Below are 17,623 nucleotides of genomic sequence, written 5' to 3'. Positions count from 1 at the left end.
AGATGAATTTAAGGACACAAGAAAGAGATTGGCACATAGTTTACAGCACTGGGAGACAGCTAGGGATTAGCAACAACAGGACTTTCTGTCCTGAGCTCAGACTCCACTAACCAGTGCCAAGGGATTCATGGTTCTGCAAGGATGTAGGTCATGCCAGAGGGGACACACAAAGTCCTGCAGGAGCCTGGAGGCAATTAAAAGCGGTGATGCAGCTGAGCATCACCACAGGCAAAGAAAACGGACTTCCCCTGAGACTGGAAATCGCAGGCAAGAACCATCTATTCATCTTCCATGTCTCTGACAAGAAGGGATGACTTGGTTATAAAGCCTTTAAAATGCAATGAGTCACTTCTCAAAAGAGGTCACCGCTTACTGAAATTTTGCGGAAGTATTTAAAAAAGAGAAAACCCTTGAATAACAAATATTAATTCCTTTAATCCTACTGTCTCTGATTCTTCCAGTAATTACATTTAGTGTACCTGACAGTACAAATAGGTAATTCTGATATGCAGAGCAGAGGCAATACTGGCCAAGACAACATCCTTCTGCTAAAAAAGCTCCACTAAAATTTATTTCCCAGACCAGAAAAGAGTTTGTTAGCCAGCAGCAAAAGATCCCCAACTTCTGCAGAACTGCCTGTATATTCCTTGTTCAAGAAGAAGAAAGTGCCATGCAGGTTCACTGAGGAGTGGGCTTAGAGGAACTTCTCACAAAGTACCATCTCGGGAGAAACCCACCCATAAGTGAGCACTCCATAGCCTGACAGGTGCAGGCTATCTCCCAATTGCAGACTCCCTCACTGTTAATGCCACAGAAGTTACAATAACTTGATCACCATCAACTTTTATATTAAACATATAAGGTGAGTCTGAAATGCTACAAGCTGACAGTGCAGTGGCTGGTAGGTAATACACCATGGAAGTACTGAAAATCCAAATCAAAGCCAATACAGAAAGATACCCAAATTGTGTCACTTGTGACAAGCTCGTACCCTCACCTGTGGAGCATGGGAGGTTGGCATGGCAGTGTGGCCCTCCTCTTGACTGGCAGTGTTGCACTTCTCCCCCAGCAAAGCTAGCTGAGCTGCCATAAGCAGTGGATCAAGTAGTACTTTGTGGATCTCACCACAGGTCCGATTATGATGAGACAGCAAACCCCCTCCCAAAAGAGTATGAAAAACGGGCAATATCTTGCACAATGAAGTTGAAATATTTCAGGTACAGGTTCTACCTGACCTCCGTAACAGAAGATCGGATCATTCAGGTAAGCAGGAAGACCATGAGAGCAACTTCTGCACCACCCATAACCCTGCAAAACATCACCAAGGCCTTGCCCAGAGTGTTTAATAATACCACAGCACTGGGGTGGGATCATAAGATCAACTGGTTTCTGCCCTTGGTATTACAACACGCACTTGAACTGATCTTACCCCTCCCATCGTTAAGCTTCTAGTTAAAACCTACACAGCCCCTCCCAAATCACATGGGAAAGGGTCACCTTTGGTCACCCCCAGAGAGGGAGGAAGCATGGATTAGGCAGAACATAACAAGTATTTTTTTCTTGAGCTCATCAGATGAGGGTTGTCATTTTAACTGGATCAGCTCAACGATGCTGTCCCGTCCATTCTTTGTAAAGGAAACCTGGATGAACCAGCATGTGAGCCTTTAATTGGCTGAGGTATTAATCTCAAATCAATAGGAAACAGAAAAAGATCAATAGGTGGTTAAGAGTGAAATGTTAATTACTTTTCAAAAGGTGCAGTACACAAATTTCCTGATGCCTTTACAAATAGAAATAAGCCAATAAACATGATTTCATAACATTTATAAGTGACTAAGTTAATTAACAGAGAATCTTCAGAAAGATGATGAAGGAAATTTAGAAGAACCTTGTCTGACACTATTTGAAATTCTCCAAGGAAGGAAGGGACTTCTTAAAAAGATTAATTACAGTTTTTTTTTTTTTTTTTGCTTTACCTTGATATAATTTCTGTTTACATATTTAAGCCAGTTTTGACCTTCAAAATTCTGGCAAAGAACAATTTTCATTAAACCATCTCAGCGGAGGAAGTTGGCAGTTCCTCTTCTTGTCTCTGAGGTTAACTGAGAATATTAATTATTTAGCAGACATAGTTAAACAAAATATGTGTATGTCCTATCCAAAGCAACCTTTGATTTACCAAAGTAGACACAGCAAGGGTTGATGCATAGCAACCTCTTCTCCTGTCAGGTCCGATTCCTTTATGGGGTTTGGTTGGAGGCTGCAGAATGAAATAATTCTGCAAAAGATGATGTCTCTCTCTAAGGATACCCTACCTTATTCTGAGCATATAAAACAGCATTATGACAGTAGCTCTTCACCATTCTTAGGCAATTCATAGGTCTATCATCAACCAAGAAAACTCCATAACTATCTTGAAGATGGTACAAAATTTAACAATAGTAAAATGACTGTGGCTTCCCATTCTTCTAAGTTTTATTACTTCAGTGTCCTCTCTTCTGTGAAACCCTGCTCACCTGTTACTGTTTGCAGCCCAGTTTGACACCATCACCCACCTGCCCGGCTGAGGTATGAATACATGAATAAGCAGGTTGGCAAGCAGGAAGAACATGCTCTGTCTCGTTGTTGGCACACATATAGTACCAAGTTAAAGAGGAAAATGTATTAAATACTCATTTTAAGAACGATATTTTCATAAGAGAGTTATGCTTAATAATACAGTAAAAAGGGAATTACACTGGGACATCAAGTGGTCAAGCATCAATTAAATATCAGTTTTTTCTACAGAGGCAAATTGTTTGCCCCACAAAATGAAATTACAGCTATTATATATGACATTCTAACACAGTGACATGCATCCCAAAACATGAGATTGTATCACATTAACTAAACCAATCTTGTATTTAAAAGAAAATCAAGAACTCCATAGAAAGTATTTCCATAAAAATAAAATGAATTTGAGTAGATGTAAAGGAAAAATATTACAAAAATGAGTCACAACCTAGAAAATGTGTGGTAGTAGAAGACTGAAGACATCCAGTCTATCGAGATGTCCATAAGGTGGGGAAATACTGAGGCAAGATATTCAGACAGACAAATCAAGAACCAGGAATTAGAAGTTAAGCCAGAGAAATTCACAGAGAAGTAAGGCACAAGTTGAGCAGCAAGGGTGGTTACCCAGTGGAATAAACTACAAAAGGAAAAGATGGATTTAACACTTTGGATGCTTTTTCAAGACTGCTTGTTTTTTTGAGCAGCATGCTGCGGTCCAGCCCAGGTTTCTCTTCAAAGGAGCAACCAAGCAAAGCTTTTTGACATCTTCTGCAGGGGACCACTCCATCTCATCAAATGACCCACCAGCAGATGCACCACAGCCTGCAGTCTTTCCACCCATCTTTAGGCACGTAACTAGTCAGCTAAGAACATCCTTCTCAAGAGCCGTACTTAGATCACAGAATTTTGAAATATCTCTTTCTTCTTAAGACCAACAGGTGTCTGTTTTTTATACAGTAAATGGAAAAAGGTAGTCCCAGAAGGCAATTTAAAGTCATAAATCCGTATAATCTGTCAAAGTGCCTAATGTTTTCCATTGCTCATCCAATGGAAATGACAATCCAAACCTAGGCACTGCAATTAGGTGGGAAACTTCCAGGCCACTGAGTTTCTGAAAAAGCAGGGGATACTCTGTTTTGAGAAATGAATATTTTTAAGAGATAGTGCTGAAAAATCTACTTATTCCATTTCACCACTTCAAGACCTTCATATAAGAGTAAAATTTTCTTTGCCACAATCTATGCTTTGGCGCAGCAAGAAAAAAAGAGAAAACGCTGCTGTGTGAAGTCCCTGAACTGCAAAGTCTGCCTTACGGTGACAGCAGTACTACCAGATCTCCTAAGGAAATGCTCTAGCTCTGTGTCACTTATCTCCAAGAATAACAAGCAGGTATTTCACTTCAGAACCCTGCTGACAACTTGCAAGGCAGGAATTGTGAAACGCTTCTGTCTCCTTACCTTTAAGGCAAACACAGAAGACTGCCTCCCACTTGCAGAAGGAACAGAAATGAAAAAGGCAACAAGGAATACCAGGAAAACAGACAGGGCTGGCTAACACCAGGAAAATTATCAATTTGTGGATCTACGTGGCATAGACAGATTGATACAGAATAATGGTACATTTGTAAACATACAGCTGTGTGAGTGCGCTAGAGGTCCCTGGCTGCAGAACAAAACGCTGATTATTCTACTTGTTAAATTCTTGGCGCGTAAGAGTGATTGGACTTTTTTAATTAATAGAATTTCTCACTGATTGAAACCTTAAATGCCAGTCAAACTGCTTGAGATTTTGCTGTTTGGCTACTGATTTCATTTAAATCGCATGTGTTAATTCTCTGTGGGAAGGTGAAAAGGCCTACATGACCCCTCCACAACCTGTTCCTAGGCTTCCTGTACCGTCAGACATCAGGTCCTCCTCCGTTATTTGGTTGCTGCTGAGGGGATCTCAGTTACTTTTTAAGTTTAGGAGAGCCACAGAGTGGAAGCTGCGCATGTTTACCCATGTGGCAATAAACAACCTTCGTTGCCTTTAGGGGACCATACTTAAAGAAAAGACAACACTCTACGTTGTCCTGCCCTATCCTAAAAAGGAGGGTGGTTCCTTGCACTGTGCTCCAAAGCAGAGGTGATGCTACATCACCACCTTTACCCCTGCTTAGACCCAAATTCTACACTGTGAATTGCTTATTCCTGCAAGGATGTACAGTGAAATGCAGAACTTACAGTGCACATTGGTCCTGGAAGGATGAAAGTGACCTTGCAAATGCAAAGAAACCAGCAAGTGTCAAAGCATTTTAATATACAGTTCAGGAAAAAAATGTAAAATGCTACTTTCAGGAGTTTTAGGTTTTCATGATCTAAGACTCTTCAAGGAACAGAAACATAGAAGGTTAACTTGGAGACAGATGCTTTGCCCCATTCACCTCCAATCTTGCTTGTTTTGAGAACCATTCTCTAAAGGTGCCTCCATAAATCCTGCAGAGGACTCCATATGGAAAGGGAAGACCATGGTGCATCTGGCTCACAGATGCAAAATGTCCAAATGGACTAGTTTCAAGTATCAGTGGGCTAATATCCCAACTTAAACATGGAGAAAGATGTCTTCCATAAAACTTGTACTCTGCTAATACAAGAAAAATGGAAAACACGTGAAAATACATTATTTTTTAAAAAACTAAACTCCAATTCAATAAGATTTACACAAACATTTGTGAAGACTTTAAAGATATATTTGAGTATGAAAGAAAGAATACCACACTCTCCTATGTAAGCTTTTTCATTCATCTGAGTCTCATGTGGAAGGGGCTAGTACCAGTGTGATATGGCACTATCAAGACACGTTCCCTCTACTGCTGTCCCAGTACGTCCTTCACATTCAGTGGGGTGAACACCAAAGGGTGTTCACAGCCAATTCTTCCGATAATCAGCCTATCTCATGAAACCTACATCTTTCTCCATTCTAAAAGCATGAAAGCCCATGCTAACTATAAAGGATACACACACACCAACAAGTATAATTTCTTATCATATTTCACAGGACTTCTAGCTTTTATCGTACTGTAACAATTGCTAAGTCACCCTCAGCCTACTCCTCTCTTGGGTGCTCAGTAACTTTTCAGTGACTCTTGAATTTCAAATCACTAAAGACTAAAATTTAATATGAAAGTAGATAGCCTGATGCATTAAACGCATATACTAATAAAGAGTTTAGTTCCGTTAAGGTTTTACCATCAATAAACAAGGAACATAAAGTTGCTATTCTGCTAAATGTGGAGGAAATAATTTCCTTTGTAGAAGAGTTTTTCTAGTCAGAAGGCAGCACAGAAAAAAATCCTTCAGGCTCAGCTTCTTCCTCTCCCCCCACACTCACTTTCACCTCTGTTCTGACCCTGACACATGTAACTTTTGATGTCACAGGTGACGTATTTTCCTCTTTATGGTAAACAAATGATGTCACAACCACAGGACTGATTTCGCTGCAGGACTGAACAAGCGGGTATCTGATGCACAGAATGAAAGTTATTGTTCAAACATAAATAGCAGAAATAATTGCAAAAGTAAAGTAAATGAACAGCCAAGTAAATTAATTCCTTTATGAATCACTGTTCCTCTTCTCCAAGTCCAAATGATTCTCCTTTCCTCTTTAGGAAGCCTAAGGGGATGAAAAAGTGTCCAAGATGGTGAAATTAAAAATTAGCTACCGAGCATGAAACATGCAATGATTGCACTTCATAACATTTTTATTGCCTCAGTGTTGTATGAATCACTTCACAGTTCCACACTGTTACGATGAAAAAAATGACACCAATAAAGTCTAAGCAATCGATGTTATGACTTCATCAATCCGAGATGGAAGGCATGCACAGAACGACAAATATTTTCAAGAATACTGAGAAAACTACCACCTCATTCTGAAGAAGCCCAAGTTTCATCTTTGTATCTTTGTGAAAAATAGTCATTCTCACACCAAGATGGAATATTGAAATAATCCTCAGTACAGCTCCACTTGACACAACCTTGCTTTCACTTTCAGAAACCCACCAAATCTGGGTTTCTCAAGTTAGGAATGCAGCTAACGCACAGTGAGGCTACAGCTAATACAGAATGTTCCCAATTCAGAACATTCTCATTCCTTTGAGGTTTTGCATCAAAATAGTATTATTTTAACAATGATCCGCACTTAGCTTTATTTTTCAAAAGTCTACAGATTCTGGAAGTATAAAGTTGAATTATCTTTACAATTTCACTAAATCCAAAAAAGTTCAATTTATTGCTACTTAAAACTTCCAAGAGGACAATAATCTATGCTTAAGACAACAAAGCATCACTGTTGTAATCTGTCAGATACAAGATCAAAGATACAGTGCAAAGAAGTGACCTCCCACAGGAAGATTGTACCTTCTCTTGACAGTCATGCTCAATAACTAACCAAATGCAACCTTAAATTCCTTCTACTTACGGTTCAACTTTGACATGACTAAATAAGTATTTTACTCTGGCTGTATTAAAAAAAATAAATCTCCCATCTCTATAAAGCATCACTAAATCCAAACCTGTTCTGTAACAACAGAACCTAACAATTTTTTTTTTTTCCTAACAAATACTAGCCGTCTTTTTTTAATTGAGTCGCTAGACATCTTGACTCAGGTATTAAAATCTCTGGTAGGATTCTTTCCTTTAATATAATAGCTCATTTCCCTTATAAAATCATTAATAGAAAATAAAGCCCTTTTTGTTAACTCTAATCTTGCTTTCTTGCAAGTGTGCCAGAGGCACTTTAATATGGATCAGGTCATGAATATCACAAATTACAGTAGCAATGTGTGGCAACAAAGGATCAGATTATTCATATAACAGTAATATCTTCTCCCTTCTTTGATAAAAAAAAGTAGTAAACAGTATGCATTGATCTCAGGATGAAAATTCAGTTTCTCTTATATCTGTGTTTTTCTGATACTTACAAATCCAGGTTAACAGTATGAAGTAACAGCACAGCACAAACCTTAGAATGACTAATGAGGGAGGGGTATTACAGGGTGTAATAAAACTTACTCCATTTTATGTCAGAATTCTCTCCCATTTCACATGATGTACAGGTATGAAGTTAAGCTAGAGCAGGAAAAAGTTAGTAGGTGCTATTTTCGCATAAAGTCTCCTATGGTAGATTCACGGCAGATGCATTATGAACAAAGCAAAACTATGTACAGGCAGGCACAATTATGGAAGAATTAATGTACCAACGAGAACGGCACTGGCCATAAATTCAGTATAACAAAGTGAAATGAAATTCGCAGTTAATTCATACATCAGTATTGCAATGCAGAAACGCACACCCCATTAAAGTTTGTATTTTTCTTGGGTAATGCTGGAACACACAACAACTGTAGCCTATTTCCCTATGTGAAACGGACACGCTGGGAAAGACTTCTAGTTTTCACAGAGGTTCATGGGGAGGGAAAAGACAAGAATAATGACTGAATGTAAGTGTAAAGATGCTATTCCTGCACACCTGTTAACCACTGCAGAGCCCTCTGCACATTGCCTTACAACTACAGTGTGCGAAAGTGGCTTATTATTAGCAAAAACTTATTTCCAGAAATCCAAAGATTTAGTTCAAGTTATAATACAATGAAGAGAAACATTGCCTTTAATATGACCTATTCCTTTACCATAACACAGCTTCAGGTAACATATCAAATGGCAGTTGCCCAGTCCAAAGGACACAGTATTGCTCCCCCCCAATGCTACACTTCAAAGGGAACTGAACCCTTTTGTGCCACTCAAATACTCTTGTTGAACTCCGCAAAAATCTGTCTGTTGGGCTGATAGAAACTCCAGGAAGAAACGAATGAAGGCTTCCAAGGTACCTTCCCCAAAGAGAACATTTAAGTTCTTCAGCAGTATGCAGCATTCACATCTGATAGGACAAGTGTCTCAAGGAGAAGCCTTAGAAAGACGATGCTGGTGGAGACTTAGAATCTCTGATTTTTGGGACCAGGCTGGAGTCCTAACTCTAATTAAATTCTAATCTGCTTTTCCCAGGTTTCATAAAATGCTGTCTCAAATAGGCTTATCTTCTAAGAAGAGCAGCATGATCTTCTCATTAAAGAATCTGTTACAATGAAAACACATTAGCACCAAAGACATAGAAGACTGAAGAAATTATGGACATTTTCCCCAAAACTAGTGGATTGCCCTCGTATCACTTAAAAAAAATTGTACATTCACAAGTCTGCTTGAAACGTGGGAACTTGCTGTTTAAGTGTTTCTTCAATGTTATCTCTATTTTGTTCTTTAATTAATAAAAGGATACATGCACTGACATTATAAACACTAATTTGCTATTTAGCATCCCAAATTAGGAAGCATAAACATTTATGCACTTCATTAAACACTACCTAAGAACACTTTGAGATTAACAGGAGACAAGCTAGGCTGTTAAATGCAATTTCAGGGCAGACATAAGCCACCGTAAAAAGACACTCCGCCTCTTCCCGTCCCTTGCTATGAATGCTCCCCGGCTCCATCCTATTGGCACCAGCTCTTATGAAATGAACCTTGGAAAACAGGGAGATCTGACACATCCGCGTGAACACAAGTGCCAGTTTAAGGGACGGGACAGGAATGCAGGGACATGAGCCACAAAAGTGGGGCGTACCTGTTTGGCAGCACAGCATACTTAGATTGGCACCAGCCAATCATGAAATTGCACTTTAGGAAGCATAAAACAAATACTTATGCCCTGAATTAAGACATCATTCAAGCACGTGTGGTGTACAGGGAGAGACAACACGGTGTTTTTCTCCATCTCTCCCAAAACAGGCACTGCAGTTCTTGCACACACACCCTCCCCCCATCACCCTTCCCCTCTTTCTTCCACCCACCCCAGCCCTTTAGAGAATTCTTGTATTGCTCCTTTCCAAATTTTCTACAGTCTACTTAACGTTAAGAGTATACCAGTGCTACAGGAAGATAAGAAATGGTAAGTCTTTCAAAACTACAGGAAGCAGAACTGCAGTGGCAAAAAGAAACAAATGCTGACACTCAGGAACAGACAGCCCGAAAGGTAGATAATCACGTCTGCGTGCGTCAAGTAAATGGAAGGTGAGCCAAAATCACGAATATAACAAATCCTCAAAATTGATCAGTCCAGGCCCTAAATTATCTCTACAAACCTTATTCTCAAAATCCTTTGTGAAACAAGACTTCAGGTCTTTTTCTTTCACTTACAGACAATAAGGTATAATGCAGACAACAAATTATCCCTTAAACATCGCAGCGCAAGTCTAACTTCAATGTAGAAAATTACTTTTATTTTTAATTTAAATTTGTGCTGAAAGTGTCCATTGTTAAAACTATGGACTCAGACAAAACAGTACTAAATTTTCTATTATACATAATCTTGCCATAGTGTGGCAATCTTTAAATCATTTGAAAATATAAATACACTAAAAATATAGTGTTTCAAGAACAGTAATATGGACATTCTGAAGAGTTTTGTATCATAACCAGAAATCTGAGAAGTGCCTTGGTGCCTGAAAAAGAACTGCTTTTAGATTTTTTTTTTTTTAAATAAATTATCATGATTTTACAACTTACAGCTTTGGATTATTTGTTGTTTGGGTTTTTTTAAACTCTGATGGCAATGGTGATCTATCTACAAGATAATAAGTGAAAAAGAAGCGTTCTCTGTATGTTTTTGACCAAATATATTGTTAGAGATCGAAACAAAGATTTATAAAAACAAACGATTAAAATTTCAGTTCAGAAAAACACTTTGTAAAATACAATAAAACCCTTTTCAATAGCAAAGTGGATTTTGTACAGTTCTTCCTTTAAGCAGATGTTTACTGCAGTCTAGATCCACTAACTCCAGTAAAACAAAATGTAAGCAAAATGGGTTGGTGTTCGCAGAATTACAACCTATATACAGAACTGCAGGTAACATACTGCAACTCACTGGAAAAACCTTGGAAAATTCACGGTTTCATTGTGAGTGGACTTACAATATATCTTACATTATTTAAAAGCAGGTTACACCATAGAAAGGTTTATGACAGAACCGCTCAAAAAATGAATCAGTTATAGAAGGAGAGTAATGCTTCAAGTCAGCTTCTCCCATCAGCAAAAATGCCACACAAATCAAAAAACAACACTTAAGTAAAACACTAAGACTTTATTAAAAATCCAAAATTTATTGCAAATTGTACTTTGCACTTTCCCTCCTTTCTTCATTTTTACATGATTTATTGATATCCATGATTTTTTCACAGATGTACTTGTTGACTTTGGAGAGTCTCTGTGCAATTTCAGTTTCATCCACAGTTTCTTGTGCTATTCTATCATACAAACATTCTGGGGAGAAAAAAAAAAAAGGAAAGAGCCATTAGGATATTTTCAGAAAAGAATATAGCCCTGTGTTGGGCTAACTACTCAAGAGACAGCACTTCGTAAGCATTGTGTATATTTGTTGCAAGACAACAGAAGCTTTCATTGATTCACTGGCTATCTTGTTAAAGTCAAGATTTTTCACCAGGCTTGAATCTTTGGCATGACCAAGTTCCAGTCATGCTGTGACACCATTAATAGGATTTCTATACAGAAACAAGGCTAAATCCAACCTTTTACAATGTCAGTCTTGCCTGCCTAACTCTTGTATTTGTCCGTATCTCCACAGCAGATTTAGGAGTTTTTCCCAGGTGAAGAGTCTCACGAGAAAGAACTGTTGTTACCTACAGTTCCCTGTGAGTCACTCCTACCTTCACACCTTCAAGACAGTAAGTAAATGATAATGGTTAGGAAGAGAAGCAGTAACCAGTAGGAAAAGACATTAACCGATTTATTTTATTTTTTAAATTTTTTCAATATACATTAATGTCTGCATCTTTATCGGACACGCTGTCCCTGGGCATATTTCGCTTTTATTAGTGGATTATTCAGGGCAAGAGCCATCTTCTTGCATGTTTGGTCAATACACTTTGTGAACTTAACTGGAATACAAAAAGCAAGCAATAGTAATAACTGCAAAAGCAATGAGGCAATGAAAGTTGAGAGAATTCTGCTTCACAGAATTGGTAGTTCAGTGCCAGAATCCTGCAGAGGTTACTGAAATCAGAGGTGGTGCAACACACCCGACTCCTTAGTGACAGGCAGGTTTTGGGTTTTTTATTTTCATAACCAGAAGAATGTATTTTGTTGCGTAGGCTTCCCAGATTGGTTAAACAAACTCTGTTCTGCTTTGCCTAGTAATCTATTCCAGTAGCCGTTTATTGCTTCATATACAAAAAGCCATAGAGATTATCACTTAATTAACATGGTTTACAACATTTCTAACACATCATATTAAAAAGTTATGAAAATTAACTACTATGCATGCTTTATAGTTCATTTTGAAACCTCTCAGAAGTTTTATAAAAGGTTATTTTACATTAACAAGGTTTATAACAGTGCTCATGCATCACACTTTTTATAATTTCTTTATTACATACTACACAGTAGGGATTTTTAAGAAGTTAGAGATATCAGACACATTAACAACTAATGCTGTCATTCAAAAATCTATTTTAAATAATTTAGTCTGTGTACACAGAATGATGAGAACATCAAAAACAATGTGAATTTTATGTTGAAAGATGTACTGAATATGAAATAAATAATATTAATCAGCATGCAGCCTGATAGCTGAAATGCTGATCATCACTTAACTATGATTTGAAATACAACACTTAAGAGGAAGCACATCACTGAGAACCTGAAGAAACCCAGTGTTTGTAGGACATAAGCTTGTACTACAACAGTCTCAGGAATACTCCCAGGTTGCGGCAGATAAACCTAGTAAGATGAACTTCCAGTAGAAGACAGGCTATATTATTAGTTTAGCCACAACGCCAAGCAAAGAATCACTTGATGGAAATAATTCATCAGCTGTAATTCTTAAAGTCAGTGTGACCCATACAGATCCATGATCATCAGAGCTTTTCCTCTTCCATCTCTTCCATTTCTATGAGGGGCTGCAGAAATAGTAGTTTAGCAGTCACATAAGGATGCTGGCTTAGGGGCTCCAAAGAGTGATTTGGGGGTTCTGCTGCTTCTTTCTCTTTTGGCTTTAGAGAATTGTACAGATATCCCTTCCTACTTCTGACTGGACCAAAGATTCAAGTAGACCTCAAAGACTAACAAGGAGCTTTACTTTTTCTGCGATGCCTGATCCAAATTATTAGCTACATAAACTCTAACTTCCTCGCATTTCACTATTTGTCCACTTGCTACTGACTTTTTATTTTCTTCTCCATAGCAATTTCTTATTTGATCACTTCCAGCTTTCCAGGAAACACTGCTGGCATGACAGGGCAAGACCTGCTAACATTGACGCAAACACAAAGGACACAACGATGTGGAAGATCATGGTTATGTGCTACCCAGCACCACTGATACAGGAAGCCTGTCTGCCACCACCTAAAATACTGGCCATGCAGTTTAACTAGTTCAAGAGGAGATTGTACAGTCCTGAGTCTAACAAAAAGGGAGTCAAAGACAAGGTGAAAGAAACACTGGGAAGAGGAACATGGAAAACCAGGGTGTGGAACAGTGGAATTCAAATGAGGGTTGAGGATGGAAGCAGAACTATAACAGAAAACACAGAAAAACGAGGAAATAAGGAAGAGCTGAATTGCTGGCGAATGTAAAGGTATGGAAGAAAAGAAAGGGAAAGGCCCCATCTGCCTCTCACCTCGTACCTGTTGGAGCATACTCCCAAACTCACTGTAGTCAAAGCAAGGGGTGTTAGAAGAAAAGTATCATTATTCAAATGGTTCAAGCAACACAGAGTAGTCCTGACTGAAGTAGAAGAGGAAATTCTCACATAAGCAACCTCACCAGCAGCGCTGAGCAGCATCAGCCTCCAGCAGGGAAACTAGAAAGCTCTTTGCAACAGGCCAGTGAAAAATAACCCCTTTTTACTGCATGCTTGTAAATGCACATCTGGGTAACCAATTCTGTTTCCCATTAGGAAGGGTAGCCACAGCCACAGAGTGGAGTCCTTACATGGCCAGTACATCATTACTTTGCTACATGCGTTAGGACTGTACCAAAAGGTCCAAGCCAGAACTAGAAAATCAGCATGGAACAGCTTGCACTTTCACCTATATTCTTGAAGCAGATTAGTAAAAAAAAAAAAACCCAAGTCTTTTACTCATTTCTTACAAACTAAGATAGATGACAGTACAAAGATCAGTTTCCAACTTTTCCCCACACAACACAGACACAGATACACACACACACACTCTCTCATAGAGGAATCATATTTCTTACTTCCAAAACGTGGTACTTGCAAGGCAAATTACAACAGCTCTTAAAAGAGTTCATAGTGAAGAGCACATAGCAACTAAGAACAGGAAATGCAGAATAATGAAGCTCAAACAAAAAGGGAGATTTATTTCAGCCCTACTGCAATTTAGTATGGACACAAAACCCAAAAATCCAATTTCAGTATGTATTCCATGAGGAACCAACTCAGTTCTGACTTAAAAAGAAGCCTGAAATACCAAGAGAGACAGAAATGAATGCAAAACACAAGCATGATGATACAAGGGGACTGAAATTCACTATTCATTTTAAATAAAGGAGAAGGCCTTCTCTCTCTCAAAGTACTACATACATGGACTCAGGCTTGCAGTTACTGAAAGTGTCATTCCAATTTTTCCTGCCAGATAGGTCAGCGATTTACACTTCCTGTTCAAATTCCAATTCAAGTGCAACAATTAATTTTTACTATTTCCATTTTCTCCATTTAAATGGGTAAAACTATTCTTTCTTGCCTCTGAAGGTATGCGTATTTTTATAGTCACAGCTATAATGGCTTCTGTGCCTCATGCCAGGGTTGGTTATATTCTGGATGAAAGGATGTGGTAAAGCTACTCTCAGGCTTGTTAAAAGGAATATATGCATTTAAAAAAAATCATAATGTTATAAATGAATTCCAGAACAACGTGTTGTTCTCCAGGCTCAGAGTCCTGTCCTGCAAGTGGTTTAAAGTCATGATCTTCTTGAACCTTACTGAAGTCAATGTACAACTCTTCAGCTGTGAAGGCCTGCACTGTGCACGGCTATTGCAATGTGTTTTACTTTTCCTAGATACGTATGCGCTTCACAATGCAATAGCAATCTGAATTACAGTTTTTAATCAGTTAATTTTATATGAGCTGAAAAGAAGCATCTTTCAACTCAGTGATTAATGGTTAAACTCCAAAGCAGGAAGCAAAAGTTTTCAAATAACCTACCTCTGACAATGCTTAATTTGTGAGGTGAGAGAGGTGGCTTGGGAACGGCATCTTTCTTTTTTTTGGTTGCAACTCCTGTGACACTTCTGTTCTTGAGAACATCTGTTCCCCAAATCATAACCGCTAGATTTTTTGTATACTTTGAATCTCCTTGTGTTACTTGCAGCTGGTGCCATTTCTCCTCATCTACCCAAATTCCACTGCCAAGATGGACCTAGAAGGTAGTAATAATAACAACTTATCTATGGTATGTAGCACACAACAGTATCCAAGTGCTGTAGGAACATTAATATTAGGTACTATAATAACAGTAATTAGGGCTGAACAAATCCATTTTGCCTAATTCTGAAACTTCTCCAACTTTGTGGGTCAGGGAGTTTGAGTCAACCTCTTATATAATGTAGTTCCTTTTTGTAATCAGTTCTTCTTACTCTCTGCTTTCCCCCCACCACACAGCCTACCTCCTGAAAGACTATGGTCAGGAACAGAGATAGAAGAAGGAAACAGTAAACACATCCAGTATTATAAAGGTATGCACAGCATATAAAACAAGCAGTTGCACCAGCCTAATTCAGGAGCAAGATGAAATGTTGTTTTTAATACGAAAGCTTCCCTTTGGCTGAAACAGACTTTACCCAAAGCATATTTCGGAGGCAGTAGAGAGGGAAATACTTCCTAAATTGTATCCTGTACCTGCTGGCAAAATTCAGCCTGATTGTTTAAAGTAACTAGAAAGGGAGAAGGGATTTTGAGAGCTCCAATTTCAATATAAGCCAAGAGAGTTTGGAAGCTTTGTAAAACTTCCAATTCTATCATGAAGTTTGCCTATCACGTACAATCAATCTATCCAGGTGAAAACTGTTTTGTGGTAAGGCAATGGCCCATTGCTGCAGCATAAACTTTCCACTGACCAGACAATGAGGGGTAGAAGTATTTCACTGAAAAGTAAAGCAGGATAATATGGGTTTGGGAAAAATGCAGTGTGAAGCCATTGTAGAGTCTCCAAAAGGAAGCTGCTCAAATCTAGTTGTGCTTATCAGTCTTGCTCAACATTGACTACGCTGGGTTGACTCCCACAGAGCTACACCATATCTCCTCCCCAAGACTCCCAGTGCTCCAGACTGAAGATGAATGCAGGATGAGAATCCAAGTACCATCCTTAGGCTGCCACTATGTACGTTGAGCTGACAGTCCTAATAACCAGGACACTGTCAAGCAACAGCAAGGAAAATAACTCCACTAGTAATCAGCACGGGCCTGACATGAGTGCAACCAGGATGCAAGCGCTGGCCCTGTGTGGAACTGTGGAGAATACTTTGTACCTTGCATGTCTATGCTCCTAATTCCTGGAGTACAGTGCAGACAGCTGAACTACCTCTGCACGCAGAAAGCTCTGTTCACCTGGTGATGAACTTCATTCGGTTGGACCCACACTTGCTCATCATCCATAACAAACTAATGCGTGACCTAGCTATTCTAATCACTGATAAAATATGTATCTATTGTTATATCCAAAATTTAGGTTTCAGAAAAATCTGATCAAATGGATGTTCTTTCCGTAACACTAACACTTTAATGAAAACTTACTGCCTCCTCACAACTTAAAAAAAAAAAATCCCATGAACAAAATTCTATGGCAAAACGATATCTTGGTTTTTCCTGTTTTACTCCTTTCATGTGGCGTTACATAAACTGTGCCTGCTACCCATACAGATCTGAACAGTTTCACATAAGTCCCATTAAACGCAATGAAAATTGGTCAAAGCTACTGTAAAATTTTATATACCCATAATTTTACTGCCTGTATTCAACCAAATACCACTTCTCCTTTAAATGGAAACCTGCTTTAATTATTAATGAGGGCTATAACCCGAAGAAATTTTTTATTACGACAGCATCCTTCAAAAGCAAGTAGTTGTTTAAAAACTTAAATAGAAAAATATGAATGGTTTGGCTACCAGCTATGTTATAAAAAACAAATGAAAAGTCTAACTTCCTCAAAGCATAAAACCATAAAACAAGCTGCCTCTCCTGCAGAATATTCTACGCTAAAGGGATTCTAAGCAGCTTTTCACAAGTCTGCATGGTATTTAGATTTCATAATGGACAGAAATGGAACTAGTAATAACCACAACATGAACACCCCTTTTTTTCTTTCCTTCTCTGTTGTCAAGACTCTTCATGATGGCTTTAAAAAAATTCATACTAATTTGGTGCTCTACATATTTTGTAAGACAACTTCGATCAGTGAGCAGTCTGCGCTCAGAAAACAATCACATTACAGTTTTAATTCAGTTGTTTTGATCTTAGAAAAGTTATCTGTAAAAATTAGTATAAGTTACTTAAAAGTAACTAAGATCAGGAATGTTGTGACATGACAAATTTTCGATGTCTGTAGTACATTAGTTGAAGAGACTGCTGTATTTGATCAAAAATCTGATTCCCTTCTGCCAAAATTAGTTTGTCTTTGCTAAAGATTGTTAGTCTCTTAAGCTACTATGTTATTCATTAGTTTGAAGTTACTTAAAAGAAAACAACAAGTTACAACAACTATTTTTAATATTTATGTTTCAGACAGTTCATCTCTTCTCTGAACATGCATCATTTATTAAAAAAGGTTATCACTGGTACGAAACACCTATGGTAACAGCAACTACATGACAGACAGCCACAGCCACAGCAATCTTATGTCTCCCTTTTTCTATTTCTAGCACTGTTACGGCAAGGAATTTAATCTGTCCATGTCTCAGTTTACCTCTCTGTAAAACAGGCTCGGTACTGTTTCCTATTACC

The 17,623-nt window shown here is 38.4% G+C and overlaps 1 protein-coding gene across 4 annotated transcripts in view; it reads right to left on the bottom strand.

Annotated features, from left to right (window-relative positions):
• LOC141926403 (BEN domain-containing protein 5) overlaps positions 1 to 17,623 on the bottom strand; it is a 971,122-nt gene that overhangs the window by 350,579 nt on the left and 602,920 nt on the right. For 3 of the 4 annotated variants that reach the window (XM_074832079.1, XM_074832078.1, XM_074832080.1), the window contains 2 exons: positions 14,831 to 15,044; positions 10,709 to 10,907 (listed from right to left, as the gene is read on the bottom strand). The exons of the other annotated variant lie outside the window; for it this stretch is intronic. In XM_074832079.1, the coding sequence (XP_074688180.1) occupies positions 10,747 to 10,907; positions 14,831 to 15,044 (375 nt within the window). In that variant the 3' untranslated portion in view covers positions 10,709 to 10,746. Of the gene's footprint in view, positions 1 to 10,708; positions 10,908 to 14,830; positions 15,045 to 17,623 lie in introns of those variants that run through there. 4 annotated transcript variants of the gene reach the window in all.

Source organism: Strix aluco, chromosome 8, assembly GCF_031877795.1.
Source record: "Strix aluco isolate bStrAlu1 chromosome 8, bStrAlu1.hap1, whole genome shotgun sequence".
NCBI classification, from domain to species: domain Eukaryota; kingdom Metazoa; phylum Chordata; class Aves; order Strigiformes; family Strigidae; genus Strix; species Strix aluco.
This window is presented reverse-complemented; position numbering and strand designations above follow the sequence as displayed.